The 19,298-nt window shown below is 41.1% G+C and overlaps 1 protein-coding gene across 3 annotated transcripts in view; it reads left to right on the top strand.

Annotated features, from left to right (window-relative positions):
* The window catches only part of gtdc1 (glycosyltransferase-like domain containing 1), a 373,767-nt gene that overhangs the window by 290,011 nt on the left and 64,458 nt on the right, over positions 1–19,298 (top strand). For all 3 annotated transcript variants that reach the window (XM_059970257.1, XM_059970254.1, XM_059970255.1), the window contains exons 7-8: positions 14,209–14,577; positions 18,797–18,906. In XM_059970257.1, the coding sequence (XP_059826240.1) occupies positions 14,209–14,577; positions 18,797–18,906 (479 nt within the window). The remainder of the gene's footprint in view (positions 1–14,208; positions 14,578–18,796; positions 18,907–19,298) is intronic.

The following is a 19,298-nucleotide window of genomic DNA, read 5'->3' as shown; positions in this document are numbered from 1 at the left end:
TGCTGTCAGACAATGACTACACCAGAGTCCTGGTGAATTTCCCATCGGCCCTGGCACCGCAGTTCACGGCAGCCATGCCCAGACACGGCGTACAGCACCACATCCCGACACAGGGACCACCCTTCCACGCCCGTGCTCGAAGGCTTCCCCCGGACGAGCTCCGACTGGCAAAGGAGGAGTTCAAGAGGATGGAGGAATTAGGGATCATACGGCGGTCCGACAGCCCATGGGCCTCCCCCCTGCACATGGTGCCCAAAGCAACGGGACTGGAGACCATGCAGCGACTACCGCAGGCTGAACGAGGCTACCACACCGGACCGCTACCCTGTGCCGCACATTCAGGACTTTGCAGCAAACCTGAAAGGCGCAAGGATCTTTTCCAAAGTAGACCTCATCCGGGGATACCATCAAATCCGGATGCATCCGGACGACATCCCCAAAGCAGCATTCATTTCGAGTTCGGCCTTTTCGAGTTCCTCCGCATGCCGTTCGGCCTAAAGAATGCCGCACAGACGTTTCAGCGGTTAATGGATGTGGTGGGACGGGACCTGGACTTCGCTTTCATCTACTTGGGCGACATCCTCATAGCCAGCAGCAGTCGTCAGGAGCATCTGTCCCACCTCTGACAACTCTACGCCCGACTGAGTAAATATGGCCTAACAATCAACCTGGTCAAATGCCAGTTCGGGTTTGACACCATCGACTTCCTGGGCCATAGGATTATTAAAGACGGTGCAACCCCTCTGCCTGCCAAGGTAGACACGGTCCGCCATTTCCCCCGACTCAACACAATCAAAAGCCTTCAGGAATTGGGTACGGTGAATTTCTACCACCGTTTCCACCCCTCAGCAGCCTGAATCATGCGCCCCCTGTTTGCCTTGATGTCGGGTAAGGGCAAGGACATTACCTGGGACAAGGAGTCCGCCACCGCTTTCATTAAAACCAAAGAAGCCTTGGCAAACGCCGCGATGCTAGTGCACCCCAGAACGGAAGTCCCTACCGCCCTCACAGTGGACACATCTAACACGATAGTTGGTGGAGTGCTAGAACAACTCATTGAGGGTCGCTGGCAACCCCTGGCGTTTTTCAGCAAACACCTACGACCACCTGAGCTCAAATGCAGTGCTTTTGACCGGGAACTGTTGGCGCTCTACCTGGCAATCCGGCATTTCAGGTACTTCTTAGAAGGTCGGCCCTTCACCGCGTTCACGGACCAGAAACCGCTTACCTTTGCATTCACAAAAGCATCCGACCCCTGGTCATCCCGCCAGCAGCGACATCTGTCTTACACGACGGATGTCCGGCATGTCTCGGGAAAGGACAATGTCATGGCGGACGCCCTCTCCCACCCTAACATCCAAGTCCTGTCCCAGGGAGTAGAATATGAAGTGCTGGCGGAGGCGCAACAGGCAGACGAGGAGATCCCTAGTTACAGGACTGCAGTCTCTGGTTTGCAGCTCCAGGACCTCCCTGTAGGCCCAGGTGAGAGGACCCTACTGTGTGACCTAACCACCGGCCAACCCCGCCCCATCGTCCCGGCAGCCTGGCGGCGGCACATTTTCAACTCCATTCAGAACTTAGCGCACCCCTCCATCAGGTCAGCTGTCCGGATGGTAGCCAACAGGTTCGTTTGGCACGGACTCCACAAGCAGGTCAGTGAATGGGCCAGAACGTGCATGCACTGCTAAACAGCCAAGATGCAGTGGCACATCAAAGCTCTGCCGCAGCAGTTCCACCCCACCCACCAGCGTTTCGACCACATTCATGTGGATATCGTGAGCCCCCTGCCAGTGTCACGAGGAGCACAGCACCTCCTGACTATCGTAGTTCACAAGATGGCCAGAGGTGGTCCCACTGACCGACACCACCTCCAAATCCCGCGCCCGAGCACTAATTGCAACCTGGGTATCTCGCTTTGGTGTACCAGCCCACATTACCTCCGACAGAGGCGCCCAGTTCACCTCCGGCCTGTAGTCAGCTATGGCCAGCCTTTTGAGGACACAGCTGCACCACACAATTGCCTACCACCCACAGTCGAATGGACTAGTGAAGCGTTTCCACTGTCACCTGAAGTCGGCTCTCATGGCCCATCTGAAAGGGCCTAACTGGGTGGACGAGCTTCCCTGGGTCCTGCTCGGAATCCGCACACCTCGTCGGCCGAGTTGGTGTATGGCGCACCCCTGGTCGTCCCAGGAGAGTTCATACCAGCCCCAAGGGGGCAAGAGGAAGATCCCGCAGCAGCCCTGGGCAGACTACACGAGAGGCTCTGTAACCTGGCCCCCATACCTACTTCACAGCATGGGCAGAACCCAACCTGCGTACCCAAAGACCTGCATAGCTGTAAGTTCATTTTTGTACAATGGGGCGGACATCGGGCACCGCTACAGCGGCCCTACAAAGGGCCGTTTACGGTGATCAGAAACAATGGGTCCACACTCATGCTGGACATTGGGGGGAGGGAGGAGGTTTTCACAGTGGACCGACTCAAACTGGCCCATGCAGACTTGACGCAGCCGGTTGAGATTCAGGCACCGCGGCGCAGAGGCAGACCTCCCAAACAGGGACCGGCCCAGACTGAGGACATTGAGGGGGTGTATTGGGGGGGGGGGGGGTTATGTGGCGACCCACTTCCCGGCGCACTCAAACCGGCTCACAAAGTGGCGCGCGCCGGCATTGAGGCCAGACCCAAAAAGGGCGTCAAGTCTGCTTCACCAGCAAGGGGAAAAGCCCACGCGCAAGACGGGACTGTGAATACGTGCCACCTATAGCATTCCCGCCCAGGGAGGGTGGGAATAGGAAGGCTTTAAAGCGAGGCTGCAAAGTTTGAATAAACCTTTTTTGCAACTGCAACTCACCGACTGCGTGTCGTTATTTCAGTGCTGTGTGTAGCACACCACTACAAAACCATAGCCACAGTACCTACTCAGGCCACTCGCCCCCCCCCCCCCAATTGTAGTCACCAGAAAGAATAGCACTTGTAAGAGTAACAAGCACCTATGCTCTGTCCGCCAGAAAAAGCAGGATCTCCCAATCTCCACCCATCTTAATTCCACTTCCCATTGCCATCCTGACATGTCAGTCCACGGCCTCCTCTACTGTCACGATGAGGCCATTCTCAGGTTGGAGGAGCAACACCGTTTATTCTGTCTGGGTAGCCTCCAACCCAATGGCATGACATCGATTTCTCAAACTTCCGGTAATGCCCCCCCCACCCCCACTTCACCATTCCCCTTTCCCATTTCCCTCTCTCCTGCCTATCACCTCCTTCTGGTGCTACTCCCTCTTCTTTTTCTCATAGCCTTTTTTCCTCTCCTATGAGATTCCCCCTTCTCCAGCCCTGTATCTCTTTCACCAGTCAACTTTTCAGTTCTTTACTTCACCCCTGCCCCCCACTCCCGTTTTCATCTATCACCTTGTGGTTCTTCCTTCTTCACCCCACTTTCTTACTCCGACTCCTCAGCTATTTTTCCCCCACCTGATGAAGGGTCTCAGCCTGAAATGCCATCTGTACACTTTTCCATTGATGCAGCCTGGCCTACTGAGTTCCTCCAGAATTTTGTGTGTGTGGCTTGGATTTCCAGCATCTGCAGGTCTTCTCTTACTTGTAAGAGAGGCTACTGTGATGCCAGCAGTCACTCTCAGTGAGCTGCAGAAGTCGGTGGCTGCAACTGGAGGTGAAGTTCATGGTTCCACAGTCTCTATGGCCTTGCATACGAAGTATATATATGGAAGAGTGGCAAAGAAGAATGTCTGGCTAAAAAAAGCAGATCCTTGCCCGTACAGGTTTTGTGAAGTACCATTTAGAAAGTACTGTAAGTATGTGGAAGAAGGTCTAAAGAAGCATTTGGCCTCAACTCCAAGTGGTATGCGTGGCGTGATTCTAATACTGTGCGTCAGCAAATTAACACCATATCCACTGTAAAGTACGGCGGAGGTAGCATCATGCTCTGGGGATGCTTTTCAGAAGCAGGAACTGGAAATCTGGTCAGGATTGATGGGGCAATGAACACTGAGAAATGCAGAGAGATCATGGACCAAAACCTTGTAGTCTCTGCCAGAAAGCTTAAACTGGGGAGGAAGTTCATCTTTCAACAGGACAATGACCCAGAGCAATCAGAATCAGGTTTATTATCACCGGCATGTGATGTGAAATAGGCAAACTGCCAGAGCAACCATGGAGTGGCTTCAAATGTAGAAAATTTATATCCTTGAGTCGCCCAGTCAGAGTCCTGACCTTAACCCAATGGAACATCTGCAAGACCTCAAAATTGGTGTGTACTGCTGTTTCCCAATTAACCTGGCATAACTTGAGCAATTTTGCAAGGAGTAAGCAAATTTTGTTCCATCACCTTGAGCAAAGCTATTAGGGACTTACCCAAAAAGTTGACTGGCTGTAATAGCTGTAAGAGGTGGCTCAATTAAGTACTGAGGAAAGGGGATTCAGTACTTTTGATCTACTGACATTTCAGGTTTTGAATCTTTAGTTTTTCAAGCTTTATAATTTTCAGGGTTTTTTTGGGGGGGATCTGGTGGAAAAAAAAGAGTATGTGTTTCACAAATAAAAATTCTCTATTAAATTGATCAAAATCCCTGGTTGTAAGACTCATTTATGTGAACAAAGGGTTGGGGGCTGGATACTATTGCACGGCACTGTATATTCCAGGATTTTGCTTTCCATTTTTGTTCATTTTCTTATACATTATCTTCAAACTGTTAAATAATGTCTGAACAAGCTGTTACATATTACGGGGGTTCCCAACGCAGGATGCAGAACTTCTGGGTTGGGAAGGGGATTTGGAGCAATGTGGTGGAGTGTGGGCTGGACTCGCACCAAGATTACAGGGGGTTTATGGGACCTTAATACCTGACACAAATCCCACCTATGTAGGATTTTGAGGACATGACTTATTCTTTCTGCATCATTTTTATCCTGTTGTGCAAGGCTTGTATTTTTTTATTCCTAAACCACTTTATTACTTTGACTCATAACTTACCATTATCCACAAACTTAACCTTTCTTTACACAATGGCTTTTCTGTGGTTCTTAATAAATATTCAAGACCAATCCTTCAGGGATTTTATGGGTCACAGCTGCCCTATTATCTAACCAATTGATAATCCAATTTCCAACTTCATTTTGGATCCCACGAGCTTTCACTTGAGCCATGGGTCTCCTTTGAGGGGCTTTCTGTTTTGAATAATAGTTGGCAGGACTGGGTACAGCTGGAGGCAAAAGCAACAAAAAACAGATGCCTCAGATTTGACAGTTGTTGAGAGGATGAAAGACTTAGAGTGGCCAGGTACAAGGTCAGTTGGAAATGTTCAACAGCTTGGTTCTTACCCTGGTAATTCTGCTTCTGCAAGTGCTAGTTAAATGAACATTCACTCCAGGGACATAGTTCGAGGCAATCTCATTCCGTGGAGGACTGTTCCCCAGGCAGGAGAAGCAGCAACTGATGTCTTGCCATTGGCATTCTTAGTAGCCTTTCAAATTGTTATAACTGCCAAGTTGGAGCTGTGGTAACCCTTGTGCTCTTAAATATGGAATTCAATTTGTGTTTTTATTTTAATTTTAATCTTTGCAATAAATATGAATATTAATTGAATGATTACTCCAATATATTTGAAATGGCTTTTTTTTCTTCACAAAAGTATTCACAAAGATTATATTGCATACTTTATAACTATAAAGAAATAAAAGTACTGCAGCTTAACCACAGAAATGACAGTTTAAAGATGTTTGCCATTGGCAAAAAATTTATAAATATAAATTAGAAAAAGATTAAGTACTGCTGATGTAGGTGAACATGTTAGTAGTGGTTTACAGAAGACTAGTCAATCGAGTGGAAGTTCAAGTACAGAAAGTGAATGGGTTCAGAAATTGAAGACACAGGAGGAGGCCATTTGTCACATCTTATCTGTGTCAGCCAAACACTGACTCCAGACCTGGGATCCATGGACCCCTTGCTTACTGATATTGGTATTACTTACTTCAAGTCTTCAACCAGGTGCTTTTGAAAGCTGTCAAAGCTTTATCTTTCCACAAATACTTCAGGAAGTCACTTCCTGATCTCCAGCATCCCATAATTTATTTTTCTCCCAATACTCTCTAATTCTTCTATCAATTAATTCAAATCTATGCCTCCCCACTAATGTATCCCCAAGTTATTAACATGCTGATTAAGGAAATAGGTCCTTCCTGTTTACCCTACACAGTTTCTCAGAACTTAATACATCTCAATCAAATTTCGCTTCAGTCTTCTTTGCTTCAATGAAAACGACCCCAGCCTTGATTGTCTTTCATAACATTATTTCCAAGCCTTGCCAGCATCCTTTTAAATCCCAAACTCAGATGCTGCTTTTTCCTTCCTGTACTGTGGTGACCAAATGTACACACAGTTCTTTAGGTATGGATTACCTAATATTTTATAAACTATGAATTTGAGCACTCTGGTATTTTATTCTCTGCAGATAATGAAGGGACGTGTTCCATTTGCCTATTCAATGGAAGGGACATTATTTGGTTGAATAGGCAAATAGAATACGTCCCTTCATTCTTCAGTAAGATTTATAAACATTTGGAAGACTACAATCTAATTAGGGACAGTGAACCTGGCTTTGTGTGGGGCTAGATGTGTCTTATTAACTTGATTAAGTTTCTGTAAGAGGTCATGAAGATGGTTGATGGAGATAGAGCTATGAATGTTGCCTAGATGGATTTTAGTAAGGTGTTTGACAAGGTCCCCCCTGTGGCTCATTCATAAGATTAAGGTGCATGAGGTCTATGTTGAATTGGTTGCTTGGTTCAGAATTGGCTTGACTATAGAAGATAAAGTAGAGTGGTTAATGGTAGATTATCAGTGGACATCTATTACCAGTGGTGTTCCAAAGGGATCTGTATGATCTGTACTGGGATCTCTGCTATTTGTGATATCTAATAGATGATCTGGCTGAAAATAAAATAGATGGGTTAGTAAATTTGCGGACATTACAAACATTGGTTGTGTTGTTCATAGTGTAGAAGTTTGGCAAAGGATACAATGGGATACAGATCAGTTGCAGATATGGTTGGAGAAATGGCAGATGAAGTTAAAACCAGCAAAATGTGAAGTGCTCACTTTAGGAGAAAGGGACAGTGTACTGTTAATAGCAAGACCTTTAACAGTTTTGATGTACAGAGGGATCTTGGGATCCAAGTCCTTAACTCTCTGAAAGTGCATGCACAGGTTGATAGGTTTTAAAGAAGGCACGTGACAAGCTTCCCTGTATTACTTGAGGAATTTAGTTCAAGAGTCTTGAAGCTTTTTAAAACTCCAATTACACTACTTCTGGAGTACGGCACACAGTTCTGGTCGCCCTATTATTGAAAGGATGTCAAGGCTTTGGAGGTGGTGCAGAAGAGATTTACCAAGTTACTGCCTGGATTAGAGGGAAGATGCTACTAGAGGCTGGACAAACTTGGGTTGTTCTCTCTGGAGTGGCAGGTGCTGAGGGGAGGTCTGATAATATTATGAGAGGTTTCGAGAGAGTCCACATTTTCCCAGGGTTGAAATGTCGAATACCAGAGGGTGTGAATTTAGGGTGGAATGAAGAAACATTCAAAGGGCAAGGTTTTTTAACTTGGAGAGCGGTGGGTGCCTGAACTGTGCTGCTGGGATAATAGTATAGATAAGTACAATTGAAACATTCATGATGCTCCTAGATAGGCTCAGGAATGTACAAGAAATAGAAGGATACAGACATGGCTTTAGTTGGGCATTTGTTTGCTATTTTCACTAGTTCGCCACAACATTGTGTGCTGAAGGGCCGGTTCTGTGCTATACTATTCTATCTTCTAAATGATTCTAAAGAAAACCTGGACTATGATACATAGGTCAATGAATTTTATCCTCTGGAACTATCTTTAGTTGATTAATATCAGTCTATTCACCAACTACTAAACATTAAGCTTATTTTCAAAAAGGTAAAACTGATTTGGAATGAATTTGAAGCCAAATGCTTTTAGAGCAGGGGTTGCCAGCCTTTCTTATGCCATAGACCCCTGCCATTAACTGAGAGGTCTGCGGACCACAAGTTGGAATCCCCTTATTCAGAGACTTTTGTCTTGCATTTCTACCATTCTATCAGGTATATAAAATATTCCTTAAAGTATTTGATTTATTGGCAAATCAAAGTAGAACTGTATCAACATCAGCATTTTGAACACTTGAATTGGCCTCTAGTTCTGTGCAACAGTTGATAGGTTACATTTTGGATGATTCAAGGGGTACTTTTCTTCCATAAATAAAACATCATTCATCTTCTTCATCTCTTTGAATATGTGGTATCCACAGATGCAATTACATCAGTCACTCAGGACGCATTCTTGAAAAATAATGTGTTGCTGCATTTGTGTGACAACTCAACAATAAATCCAGGTAATAATGCAAGAGGTTTGAGGTATTGAGAATTTCCATGTGCATCTGGCTGCTTACATTTAAAAATGCTTTGGAAGTATATTTGTTCCAACATGGCAATAACACTAATGCATCTTTTTTGTTGCATGTGGTAAATTTTGTATCTATAACCTATGCTGAAGATCATATGCCACTGATCTTGGCCCAAAACGTCAGTCCAAAGGTTCGCTTATCAGTTCATCATATTAGCTTGCACAGAGTACAGCAGACAGGGCAGTCTTCGTTGGGTCAATTTAGACGCCAATCCAGATAAATCGAATAGACAGGGTGTTGGTTGAGACGAGAACCGATTTTGCTCATTCTCCGCAGTGGACATCTCCATGGCAATGTGGCTATGAAGTCGACACCGCTGTGTTCCGTGCCCACTAAGGAATAGGCAAGGCTTTGGGCCTACTCTGCGCTGTCCCAGGGTTCAGATCTGAGGACTCATTTTTGGTTCGGAATGCTGTTGTTTGTTTAAATTGTTTGCATGACTTGTATTTTTTTTTCTCTTGTGTAATAAGTGAAGGTCTTTTATTTTTATACTTTTTTCTTTAAATTGGGTTATTTCGAGTTTCTTGCTTTGTGGTTACCTGTGAGCAAGCAAATCTCAAGGTTATATAATTTATACATTCTTTGATAATAGATGTACATGAATCTTAAATCTTGTCTGAACATTTAGCAATAGAGAAAGCTAGCTTGTGAAGAAGAGAGTCTTCCTCACTCTGAAGTCTAACCTCCTGAGACAAGGAGGAAAGGGAAGCTTATAGGATACTCCAGTTATCATCTATGACATGAGAATAATGCATTTGCTATCTGCTGTAAAGTGTTCATGTGTTCTAAAAATAATATTTTCCTGCAGCATTGACCCAAGTCATGACAAATGGGAGGTGACATCTTCTCTGCCCAATGTTTCAATGACACCTATTAACAAAATGAAGTTTAAGGGATCTGAATTAATGTCAGTTGTGTACATAGTTTATTCACAAATATTTTAATTTCAGCTGAATATCTTAATTTTTTGAGGCTAAAGGAACAAAAGTAATCAAAAAAGGAGAACAACTATCATTAACAATATTCAGGCAACTTCTAAAAGCTTCGAATTCAGAGCTTTTTTGTAACCAAATTTGCAAGCACATTGGTGACAAAAATGATTGATGACCTTGATGGCAGTTCTACACAGGCCTCCAACAGTAGCTGGGATGTGGACTACAGATTATGGTGGGAAATAGAAAAGGCATGTCAAAAGGACAATGTTATGATAGTCATGGGAGATTTTAATATGCAAGTAGATTGGTTAACATGCAGGTTGGTAATTTATCTCAAGAGAGTAAATTTGTTGAATACCTACAAGATGGCTTTTCAGAACAATTTGTTGTTAAGCCTATACTGGATTGGATGTAGGTAATGAACCGGAGGTGATTAGGGAGCGTAAGGTAAAGGAACCCTTGGAAGTCAACGATCACGAAATGATTGAGTTCAACTTGAATTTTGATAGCAAGGAAGTGAAATCTGATGCAGCAGTATTTCAGAGGAGTAAAGGAAATTACAGTGGTATGGGAGAAGAGTTGACCAAGTAAATTGGAAGGAGATGCTGGCAGGGATGACAGCAGAGCAGCAATGATTTGAGTTGCTGGGAAAAATGAGGAAGATGTAGGACAAATGTATTCCAAAAACAAAGAAATACTCAAGTGGCTGACAAGGGAAGTCAAAGCTAATATAAAAGAAAAAAGGGAGTGCATACAACAAAGCAAAAATGAGTGAGAAGATAAAGGATTGGAAAGCTTTTGAAAGCTTATAGAGAGCAACTAAAAGAATCATTAGGAGGGAAAAGATGAAATATGAAAGCAAGCCTGCAAACAATATCAAGGTGGATAGCAAAAGCTTTTTCAAGTATGTAAAAAATAAAAAGAGAAATGGGAGTGGCTAGAAAATGGGGAGAAATGATGATGGGGAACAAGCAGATGGCAGATGAAATAAATTAGTATTTTGCATTGGGCTTCACTGTGGAAGACACTAAAAGTGGTTGTTGAAGGGAGTGAGGGAAGAGAACTGAGTGTAGTTACTATCACAAGGGAGAAGGTGCTCAAAAAGTTGAAAGACCTAAGGGTACATAACTCAGCCAGGCAAGGTGAACTGCACCCTAGGGTTCTGAAAGAGGTAGCAGTAGAGATTGTGGATACACTACTAATGACGTTTCAAGAATCATTGGACTCTGGCGTGATTCCAGTGAACTGGAAAATTGCAGATGTCACTCTACTCTTTAAGAAAGGAGGGAGACAGCAGAAAGGGAATTATACACCAGTTAGCCTGACCTCAATGGTTGTGAAGGTGTTGGAGTCAATTGTTAAGGATGAGTTTATGGAGTACTTGGTGACATAGCACAAGATAGGGCAGAGTCAACAAAGGTTTCCTTAAGGGAAAAACTTGCCCTTGATATAGACAGATTAGGAGAATGGGCAAGAAAGTGGCAAATAAAATACAATGTTGGAAAATGCATTGTCATGCACTTTGGTAGAATAAATAAATGTGCAGACTATTTTCTAAATAGGGAGAAAATCAAAAAATTGGAGATACAAAGGGACTTGGGAGTCCTTGTGCAGAACACCCTAAAGATTAACTTGCAGGTCGAGTTCATGGTGAGGAAAGCAAATACATTCATATCAAGAGGTCTAGAATATAAGAGTAGGTGAGGCCTCACCTTGAGTATTATGATCAGTTTTCACTCCTTATCTATGAAAAGATGTGCTGACGTTGGAGAGGGTTCAGAGGAGGTTAACAAGGATGATTCCAGGAATGAAAGGGTTATCATATGAGGAACATTTGATAGCTCTTGGACTGTACTAGCTGAAAGTTAGAAGGATGAGGGTAGATCTCATTGAAACCTTTCGAATATTGAAAGACTTAGAGAGTAGATGTGGGAAGGATGATTCCCATGGTGGGGGAATCCGGGACAAAAGGGCACAGCCTCAGGATAGAAGGGTATCACTTTAAAGAGAAATACAGAGAAAACTTCTTCAGCCTGAGTGTGGCGAATTTGTGGAATTTTTTTTACCACAGACAGCTGTGGAGGCCAAGTTGTTGGCTGTATTTAAGATATAGATTGATAGGCTGTTGATTGGCCATGTCATCAAAGGTAATGAGAAGAAAGTCGGTGGGATTGGGGCTGAGGAGGGGAAAAAAAGGATCTGCCATGATTGAATGGCGGAGCAGACTTGATGGGCCAAATGGCCAAATTCTTCTCCTGTGTCTTATGGTTTTATGAATATTCCATATATTGGAAAGAAAATTGCTGCTTTGCCCAGTGTAAATTATGCATTATTTTAATTCCCAAATCTGCTCCCTTTCTCCAAACACATATATACTCAAAAGTAAAATTCTCGTGTGGATGAAGAGCTGGAAAATTATGAATGAACTCTTAAAGAAAAGACCTGTAGCTTTTGTTTTATAGGTCTATGTGTAACTATGACATAGTGCAGACTTTTCCGCAAGTATATTTTCCAGAATATAAAAATACTGGGACTAATTCTAAAAGTGAGCATATAGTAAAGAGTTTAACTAAACATTTCCTCAGACAGTGTGTTCCTTTTAATGTCAGCAAAACACTGGATTAACCCATTCTACATCTAAAATAAAATACTTGTATATAAAATTGCGGTCATTCTTCATGTGAGTGAAAGCTGGACATTTCAGTTTGATAGAAATGGCAGTGCATTCAGTAATTTTATGTGGTTCTCCATTATCCTAGAAAATTTCTTCAGTTACAAGCCTGCCTGTAATCTTGATAAGGACGTTTTGAGTATGAGCTCTATCTCTGTGAACAAAGAAACTGAAGTGAAAAGATTGAAACAGAGCTGTTCTTATTAACAGTGTTGCTTTACTCGGAATGTTAAGTGTTTGACAGTGTTGAAGAAAATCAACATGCTACCCCCAAAACAAATAAAAGTTCAAAATTACTCACTCTTCTGAGAAAGCAGAACTTGGAGAATCTTGTTTGGTGTAACTGGGCAATGGGTTATTTGGTTGTTTATTGCTGATCATGTATATATGCACTGACTACCAGTTTGACTATTTTGTTTTTCTGAAGTTCTTGTTTTTTTTAAATATGAACTCTTTGAAAATATTTAAGCAAAATGAAAACTAATAATTTTATTATTTGTTTTAAAGCTTTGTACATGCTTTAAAATTGCTTATAGTTTTGGCTCATATGTATTGAAGACCAAGATTGCCCACATCTTTTGACATGGCACTGAATGATGATGATTATAAGAGGCTCTAGAGAGAATGCAGAGATAATTTGCAAGGATAATCCCATAAATGTGATGATACACATTTCCAGGGAATGACGGACTGACTTGGTGACCTAATAGCGTCTTGAAAATTACAGAAGGTTTCAATGAAGTGGATTCCCAGAGAATCGGTTTGACTGTGCCCAAAGCTTAATGTCCAGTTCTGAATGCTGGACGTTAGTGAAGGTGTAAAGGCTTTAGAGCAGAGGTTCCCAACCTGGAGTCCATGGACCCCTTGGTTAATAGTAGGGGTCCATAGCATTAAGAAGGTTGGAAACCCCTGCTTTAGAGAAAGTGGAAAGAGAGTTTTTGTATTTAGATAAAATTTGGCTGTTCTCCTTGGAGGTTGTAAAAAGAACTAATCAAGGAATTGAAAATCTCAGAGGGTGTGAAAAAATCAAATGTATTCACTGTTAGGAAGTCCAAGAATCAAGAGTCATAAAATGAAATTGATTAGAATAAGAACCAAAAGTGAAGAATATTTTTTCCCACAGGTGGTTAGTATGTAGAGTTCTGTACCAGGTGGACTGGAAAAGGCAAATGTAGCAGTCAGAACTAAACTGAAAGAAAGAAGTTTACATCATTAAGGGGAAAGAGCAGAGAACTGAGTTAAGAACTATACTTACAAAGGAACTGAACCTGCAAAGAGTTGGTGCAGACTTCATTGACCAAATAGACTCCTTTGGTGCTGTAACAATTCTGTAAATCTAGCAGAGGATTTGGAAGGCATTTCATTAACAAAGGAATGGTGAAAGTGTGGAAAAGACTCCCAGAGGAGCTAGCTGTGTTGACTATAATTGTTTAGAGTGGTGGTGAAGAGCCGAAGATACACAAGCCAGTAGAGTTCAATGGTCAATTGAAGGGGTAGCCAGTCAGGATTAAGGCAAGGGAACAGGGGGCCTATATCAACATGAGTTCTCCTGGAAAGAAACACCAACAGCTGCGCATTGAGGATGTCGCCTCGACTGGTGATGAAACATCTGTAAGCTAATTGCCAGGTTCGTCGAACACCACAACATCAAATGACAACAACAGCGGAATTTTAAAGGAGGCTGGGAGATAAGGGAGAAGAGAAAATGGTGTCGCAGTGATAACTTTAGTTGAGGAAAGAAAGCAGGAAGGCACTCAATAGACCAATAAACGCCAGCATGGATGAGTTTTAATGAATGATCTGTTCTGTCATTTACACTATAATTCTATGTAACTGAGACGTTGCATTGATGTACATATAGGATTCTTAGCTGATCATAACCTTTGAGGAAAATAACAGATTGTAATGCCAACAATAATGCATTGAACACATTCTTTTGATTGAATTCTTCGAAGTGGAAAAATTGCATGTAATATTAGTTTAAATTGTTTTCTTTAACTTTTTTATACACTACAGGCAATTTTTCTTATTGAATTGAACATTGCTGTTGTTTGTATATTTTCTATGATTTCTCCATTCCACATTTACATCACAATCTAATCTCTTGCTTCAGATTTCTGCCAGCACATAAACTTTGCCAAACTCCTCAGATGACTGGTGTTCAAGACATTGACGACGGTGAAGGATTAGACAGCCTGATTGCTTTGCAAAAGTATAAACATGATAATGAACTGATGAGAAACAGTTCTTCTGTCCTGGAACCTCACCCTGCTGAGAAACAGGAAGGGCTATCAAGCCCATCAGAATCGCTCGAGGAGCTGAAGCACATCAAGAAAAGTGAAGGTACAAGTGCTTATCACGGAGGAGAAGATAAGGAACATTTGGCCTTTAACCTCTGCAGCAGGCTGAGTTGCAACTCAGAGGAAAATTACAACGTGGCTTCCCAGTATAAACCTTTACACATTGTCTGGCCACACAGGTGGTGAGTAATATACATCTGAGGTAATCTATAAACGTAAATCATCTCTATCTTTTCAGAGGCACATTCGACATATTATCACTGACAAAGCTGGACTCTAATCTCTTCTGAACAGCAGAATCTGCAGCTCAGTTAATTGCTACAAGTATACATTCATAAACTTCAGTTTTCAGTGTCGTTAGAGGGGAATACATTAGGATTAAAATGCAGTAGCGAAGGGATACGAGGGTGAACGTACAGAGGGATGTCTAGCACCTAGTATTTTTGCAGAGGTGGATGTGAACATTTTGTTTCAGTGACCTCTGAGCCTGGTTAATCTGCACGTGGCCTGATTAGAGTCTACTTCATCCGAGATTTATAAGGTGCTTGGAAGAGGCGCTTGGGATGGATCAGTAGAACAGATTTTATTGAACAACTGTTTACAGGTGAATCAGTTAGTGCACACAACAGGAAAATAAATCGTCTTTACACAGATTTGACTTCCAGTACATTAAAACTCCAGAAGCTTTCATAGCTGATCTGCAGCAGCTGGTATCTAAAGGGATTTTCATCTTTGACTCTGGGGCCTTAAGAAACAAAATGTGAAATTTCTGGTGATATAGTGTAAAGCTTTCACAGAGGAAGAATTAACCCAGAATTAGTTTACAAATCATGTTGTAACATGATTTTTTTTTACATTTATTTTTTAAAGTCAGTCTTTTCATAATTTTTTATCATTTAATGGTGCCGAGTTGTGAAATGCAGCAACTATACCTGAAATCCTAGGTCCATGATTACATATTAGTTCAAGTCTCTTATTATGTAACGGGATATGTAATCAGTACAATATATAGAGCAAGCAGTCGTTCCAGAAATAAAAAATGATGTTTTTAAACATTAGTAGAGATGGAGATGTGTATACCAGCATCGTTTATGTCTAGGGCATCCTTAATAATCAGGAGGGCATAGTAAATTTTACTACTGCTTTAGGTCATCAAGGGTAAACACAGACAAGTGAGTTATTCACTTCATGACCGTATCTATCAATTTGAAGTACTGGTATTATAAATTGAATATATTAATATTTGGAAACAAAAGATGTTGTCATTTGCTATGTGTGTTTTTTTGTAAAAGCTAGCCAAGTTATTATACTTTACCTTTGAGAATTTTAGAAAGGAAACAGGCAGGGGAGAAGGGAAGACAAAAACATCAACTTAAGCTGTTTGTTGCCATTACCTAAGTTAGCTATGTCAGCTTTCTTGGCCCACATCTGATAGATATTTGTTGTATAGAGAGCAAAAAAAAATATCAAACTCTAACACTATTGTGTGCACATAACCATCTGTCACCAGTAGCCCGGAGATGAGAGGAAGATTACGAGGAATAAACATTGAGCTGCAGAGCATTGGTAAAGCCTTCAGGCAAAAACTCTTGTGGGGACATCAAAGACATTCTAATTCCAAGGCAGTCAAGGATTACAGTTTGTAACCTATGCTGACAACAGATAAATGGCAGGCAATATTGTGCTCGAGCTGTTGGGTCTTGCATGGAGTATTGATGATGATGTTATCTTGCGGGATGGACTCTGTTGGGATAATTTCATGATAAAACACTTTAAATGCCACCCGGTTCTGTGCACTTGCTGGCTGGTTACTTTAATGTCAGGTTTGTTAATTAAGGGATACAAGAGCCCAAAATAAAAGGATAGAACTGGTGGACTTAATCAGAATTAGAAGTTGCTATTGAAGTGTGAGGATGGTGGGGGTCGTAATACAACTAGAAGGAAAAAGTGATAACTTAAAAAATAACTATTTTGGCATTTTCAAAGAATCACCTGAGAAAACTGCATTTTTAAAAATGTACTTACATATTTCAATCTCTCATGCTCTCCGCCCCATATCATTCACCCCCACTAACACCTTCCTCATTTCTTGATAGATATTTATTTAAAATTGAGGAAAAGCAGTGCTGCTGATGTTACTATTCCTATGGCAACAGATTTATTTATTAGGACCTGAGTTGACATGTGTTAATGTACCACATACCTGCTGATCGGCAAACTCTTCTCTTTCAGCTTCAGTTGACAATTAAGTCCTGGACAGATACAGCCAGGGGTTAATGTTACTCATTAGGAGAACTAGGTCATTACTGAGAAATCAAGGCACTTAAGACACCATGGGGGAAAAATACTAAATTCAGCATCTTGGTGAATGCAGCTCGTACATTAATTAACCTCGCTTTCCTTGGTGAAAAATTCTGTTATCATACACGTGCACTACCATACACCAATTAATTGCAAAAGCTAGTTTACTATCATCCCTTCAGTTGTCTTTTCTTCCTGCGCAGGAGTTCCATTATTTTCTGCAAAATTCTAATGTCTATATGATGAGTAAAAAGGGTATTAAAATTAAGAAGGGAATCATCATGGAAATCAGTTTTGCCACAAGGGAATGGACAAATAAGAGCCTCTCAAATTAAAATAAATAAGCTCTGTTAATACCACACCTTAGGAGCCTAATATGAACCCTGCAGAAATAGTGTAGTTGGAGGTGCTGCTTTAGATTATTATTAACACGTAACAGAGACATTTGACCTTCAGCAAGAAGCTATTGTAGTCTAAATTCACAGTCCTTGTAAATGATGATGTTCTTGTTCCATACAAAAGAATTAGTTTTGTATTTTTCAGATAGATTAGACATTGAGTCTGGACCTTAACCTTGCAAACCATGTGATTAGATTCTTTTTCTCACAAGTATTCATAAGATATATAAACACGTACAAATAAACTGTCATTTTAACTTGCACACGGAAATCGCTATTATTGGAGGTATATTTTGGACTACCCACCTCTCGTTTAGCATTTTCACATTGCAGATTCAGAATGTTTGAAAAGGGTGGGCGTACATGGCAGATAGATGGCACTCTGAGGGTTAATGTGAATTTCATGTGTCTTGGACAAGTGCTAAAATAAAAAAAATTAATACGTTCTGATTGCAGGATTGATTAATGTTGTGATAGGGAACTGCGCAGTAAAACTGTGAATGCATCTTGCACTAATTAGCACTTGAGTAAAAATTTCACCAAGGGTAAAAATTCTATTGAAACCCAGTATTTATAATTAAAATGAAATATATTTTATTGGAAGTTTTTTTTTCCCTTTAAAACATTGCCAAGAATGAATAGCAATGTTATACTGCTAAATTATTATTTGCTTTGTTCTATTTGATCCATGTCGCAAGATCAAGTTGAAGGATTTTCCTGCACTTTTTACATCCTACTCTGCATGAATTGCAAGTAGTAAACTTTTTTTCAACCAATGTTTACCCAAACCTGGAGCCAGATTATTCTGGAGTTAAAATATTTTTAACTGACATCAGCTAACATGATTTATTTTGTCAATAAAAATATACAGAGCTCCACTAAGTAGGAAAATAATATTGTAAGGGTTATTTTGTAATCAGAGTCTAACTTAATATTGTGTATCTAAACTTGTGTTGTCAGAATTGTTGAAGAATCAGGATAGTTGGTACACCAGAAATTCACTTCATCAGTATGTTTAAATTTAACTCTTAATGTGCCATAGACAATTGTGTTACAGAGTACCTCAGATAAATTCTAGGTATGCTGATGCGGGAAGATAATTGGATGCAATTCAGAATGTTTCCGATTACTATTGGGACACTATTAGAGTTGATCAATTTCATCTCCTTGGATTCATTACTCCTTTTAATATTTGATAAAGAAGTTGTAGAGAATTATGATGAATTTTATTATCCTACAATTTCTTTAAGGGGGAGGGCAAGAGATGAATTTACTTTATAAACAAATAGTCTTGATGACTTCATCAGTGAACCAAGCTGGAGGAGTTCAGAACTTGACAGTGTGAGGGAGCTAAATTAGCATCAGCAAAAACACAGTCATTAGTTACAACATTTTCAACATTTCAACTGTGTATGCTAAATTCTCTCCCTCACATTGTCAGACTCATAACTCCTTTCAGCTACCTTTCTCATTATTATCATGGACACAATATAAATGAACAAATGCATACAAAGCATTATAAAGGACTCTTGACAACTTAGCTATATTCTATTTGACTATCTTCCAAAGGGTTTAAAAGGAAAAGCAGTTTCTAAGTGTAAGGAGACTCGATTTGGGGTATGTTATTTTCAAGACATGCCAAATGCCACCTTATTTAACTTATAAGGCCCTCTCACCACCTTGAATCTTGCTTTGTTTCAAGGGAGCATGACAAAGACCCTGAACTCTTCTTTAAAACATTATTGAAGCTGAAGGAGGATGGACTAACCTTCGAAGTTTCTGTCCTTGGCGAGACTTTTACAGATATACCAGGTATTGTTTCATTGAGACATAAAAGCATTTCTTCCCCAACCCACCCCCCACCACACAAAAATAAACACCTTCAATGTTGCAAAAATCTCTGTCAGTCTCAGAAACCTCTTTGTTGTTGTTGAGCATTTTTTTCCCACTTCTAAATGCCTGGAGTGAGCATCATTCATGGATCATTACTTTCCAAAGAAATTTAAGCGTGGAATGCCATTTAATTTTTCCGAATGCAGTCCGTCATTAGGAAACTTAGCTGTCACAGTGATGCCATTTTTGGTGTGATGTTTTTGTTGCCTCATTTCTTTTAATTTTATCTCCATTAGCTTAATTCTTTTTTAATATTTTCATTTAACGAACTTTACAGTCCATTTTGTTTCACTGTCTGCTAAGCGAGTTTT

This window comes from Hypanus sabinus, chromosome 5 (assembly GCF_030144855.1).
Source record: "Hypanus sabinus isolate sHypSab1 chromosome 5, sHypSab1.hap1, whole genome shotgun sequence".
NCBI classification, from domain to species: Eukaryota; Metazoa; Chordata; class Chondrichthyes; order Myliobatiformes; family Dasyatidae; genus Hypanus; species Hypanus sabinus.
Note: the sequence above shows the minus strand (reverse complement) of the source record. Positions and strands in the feature narration are given on the sequence as shown.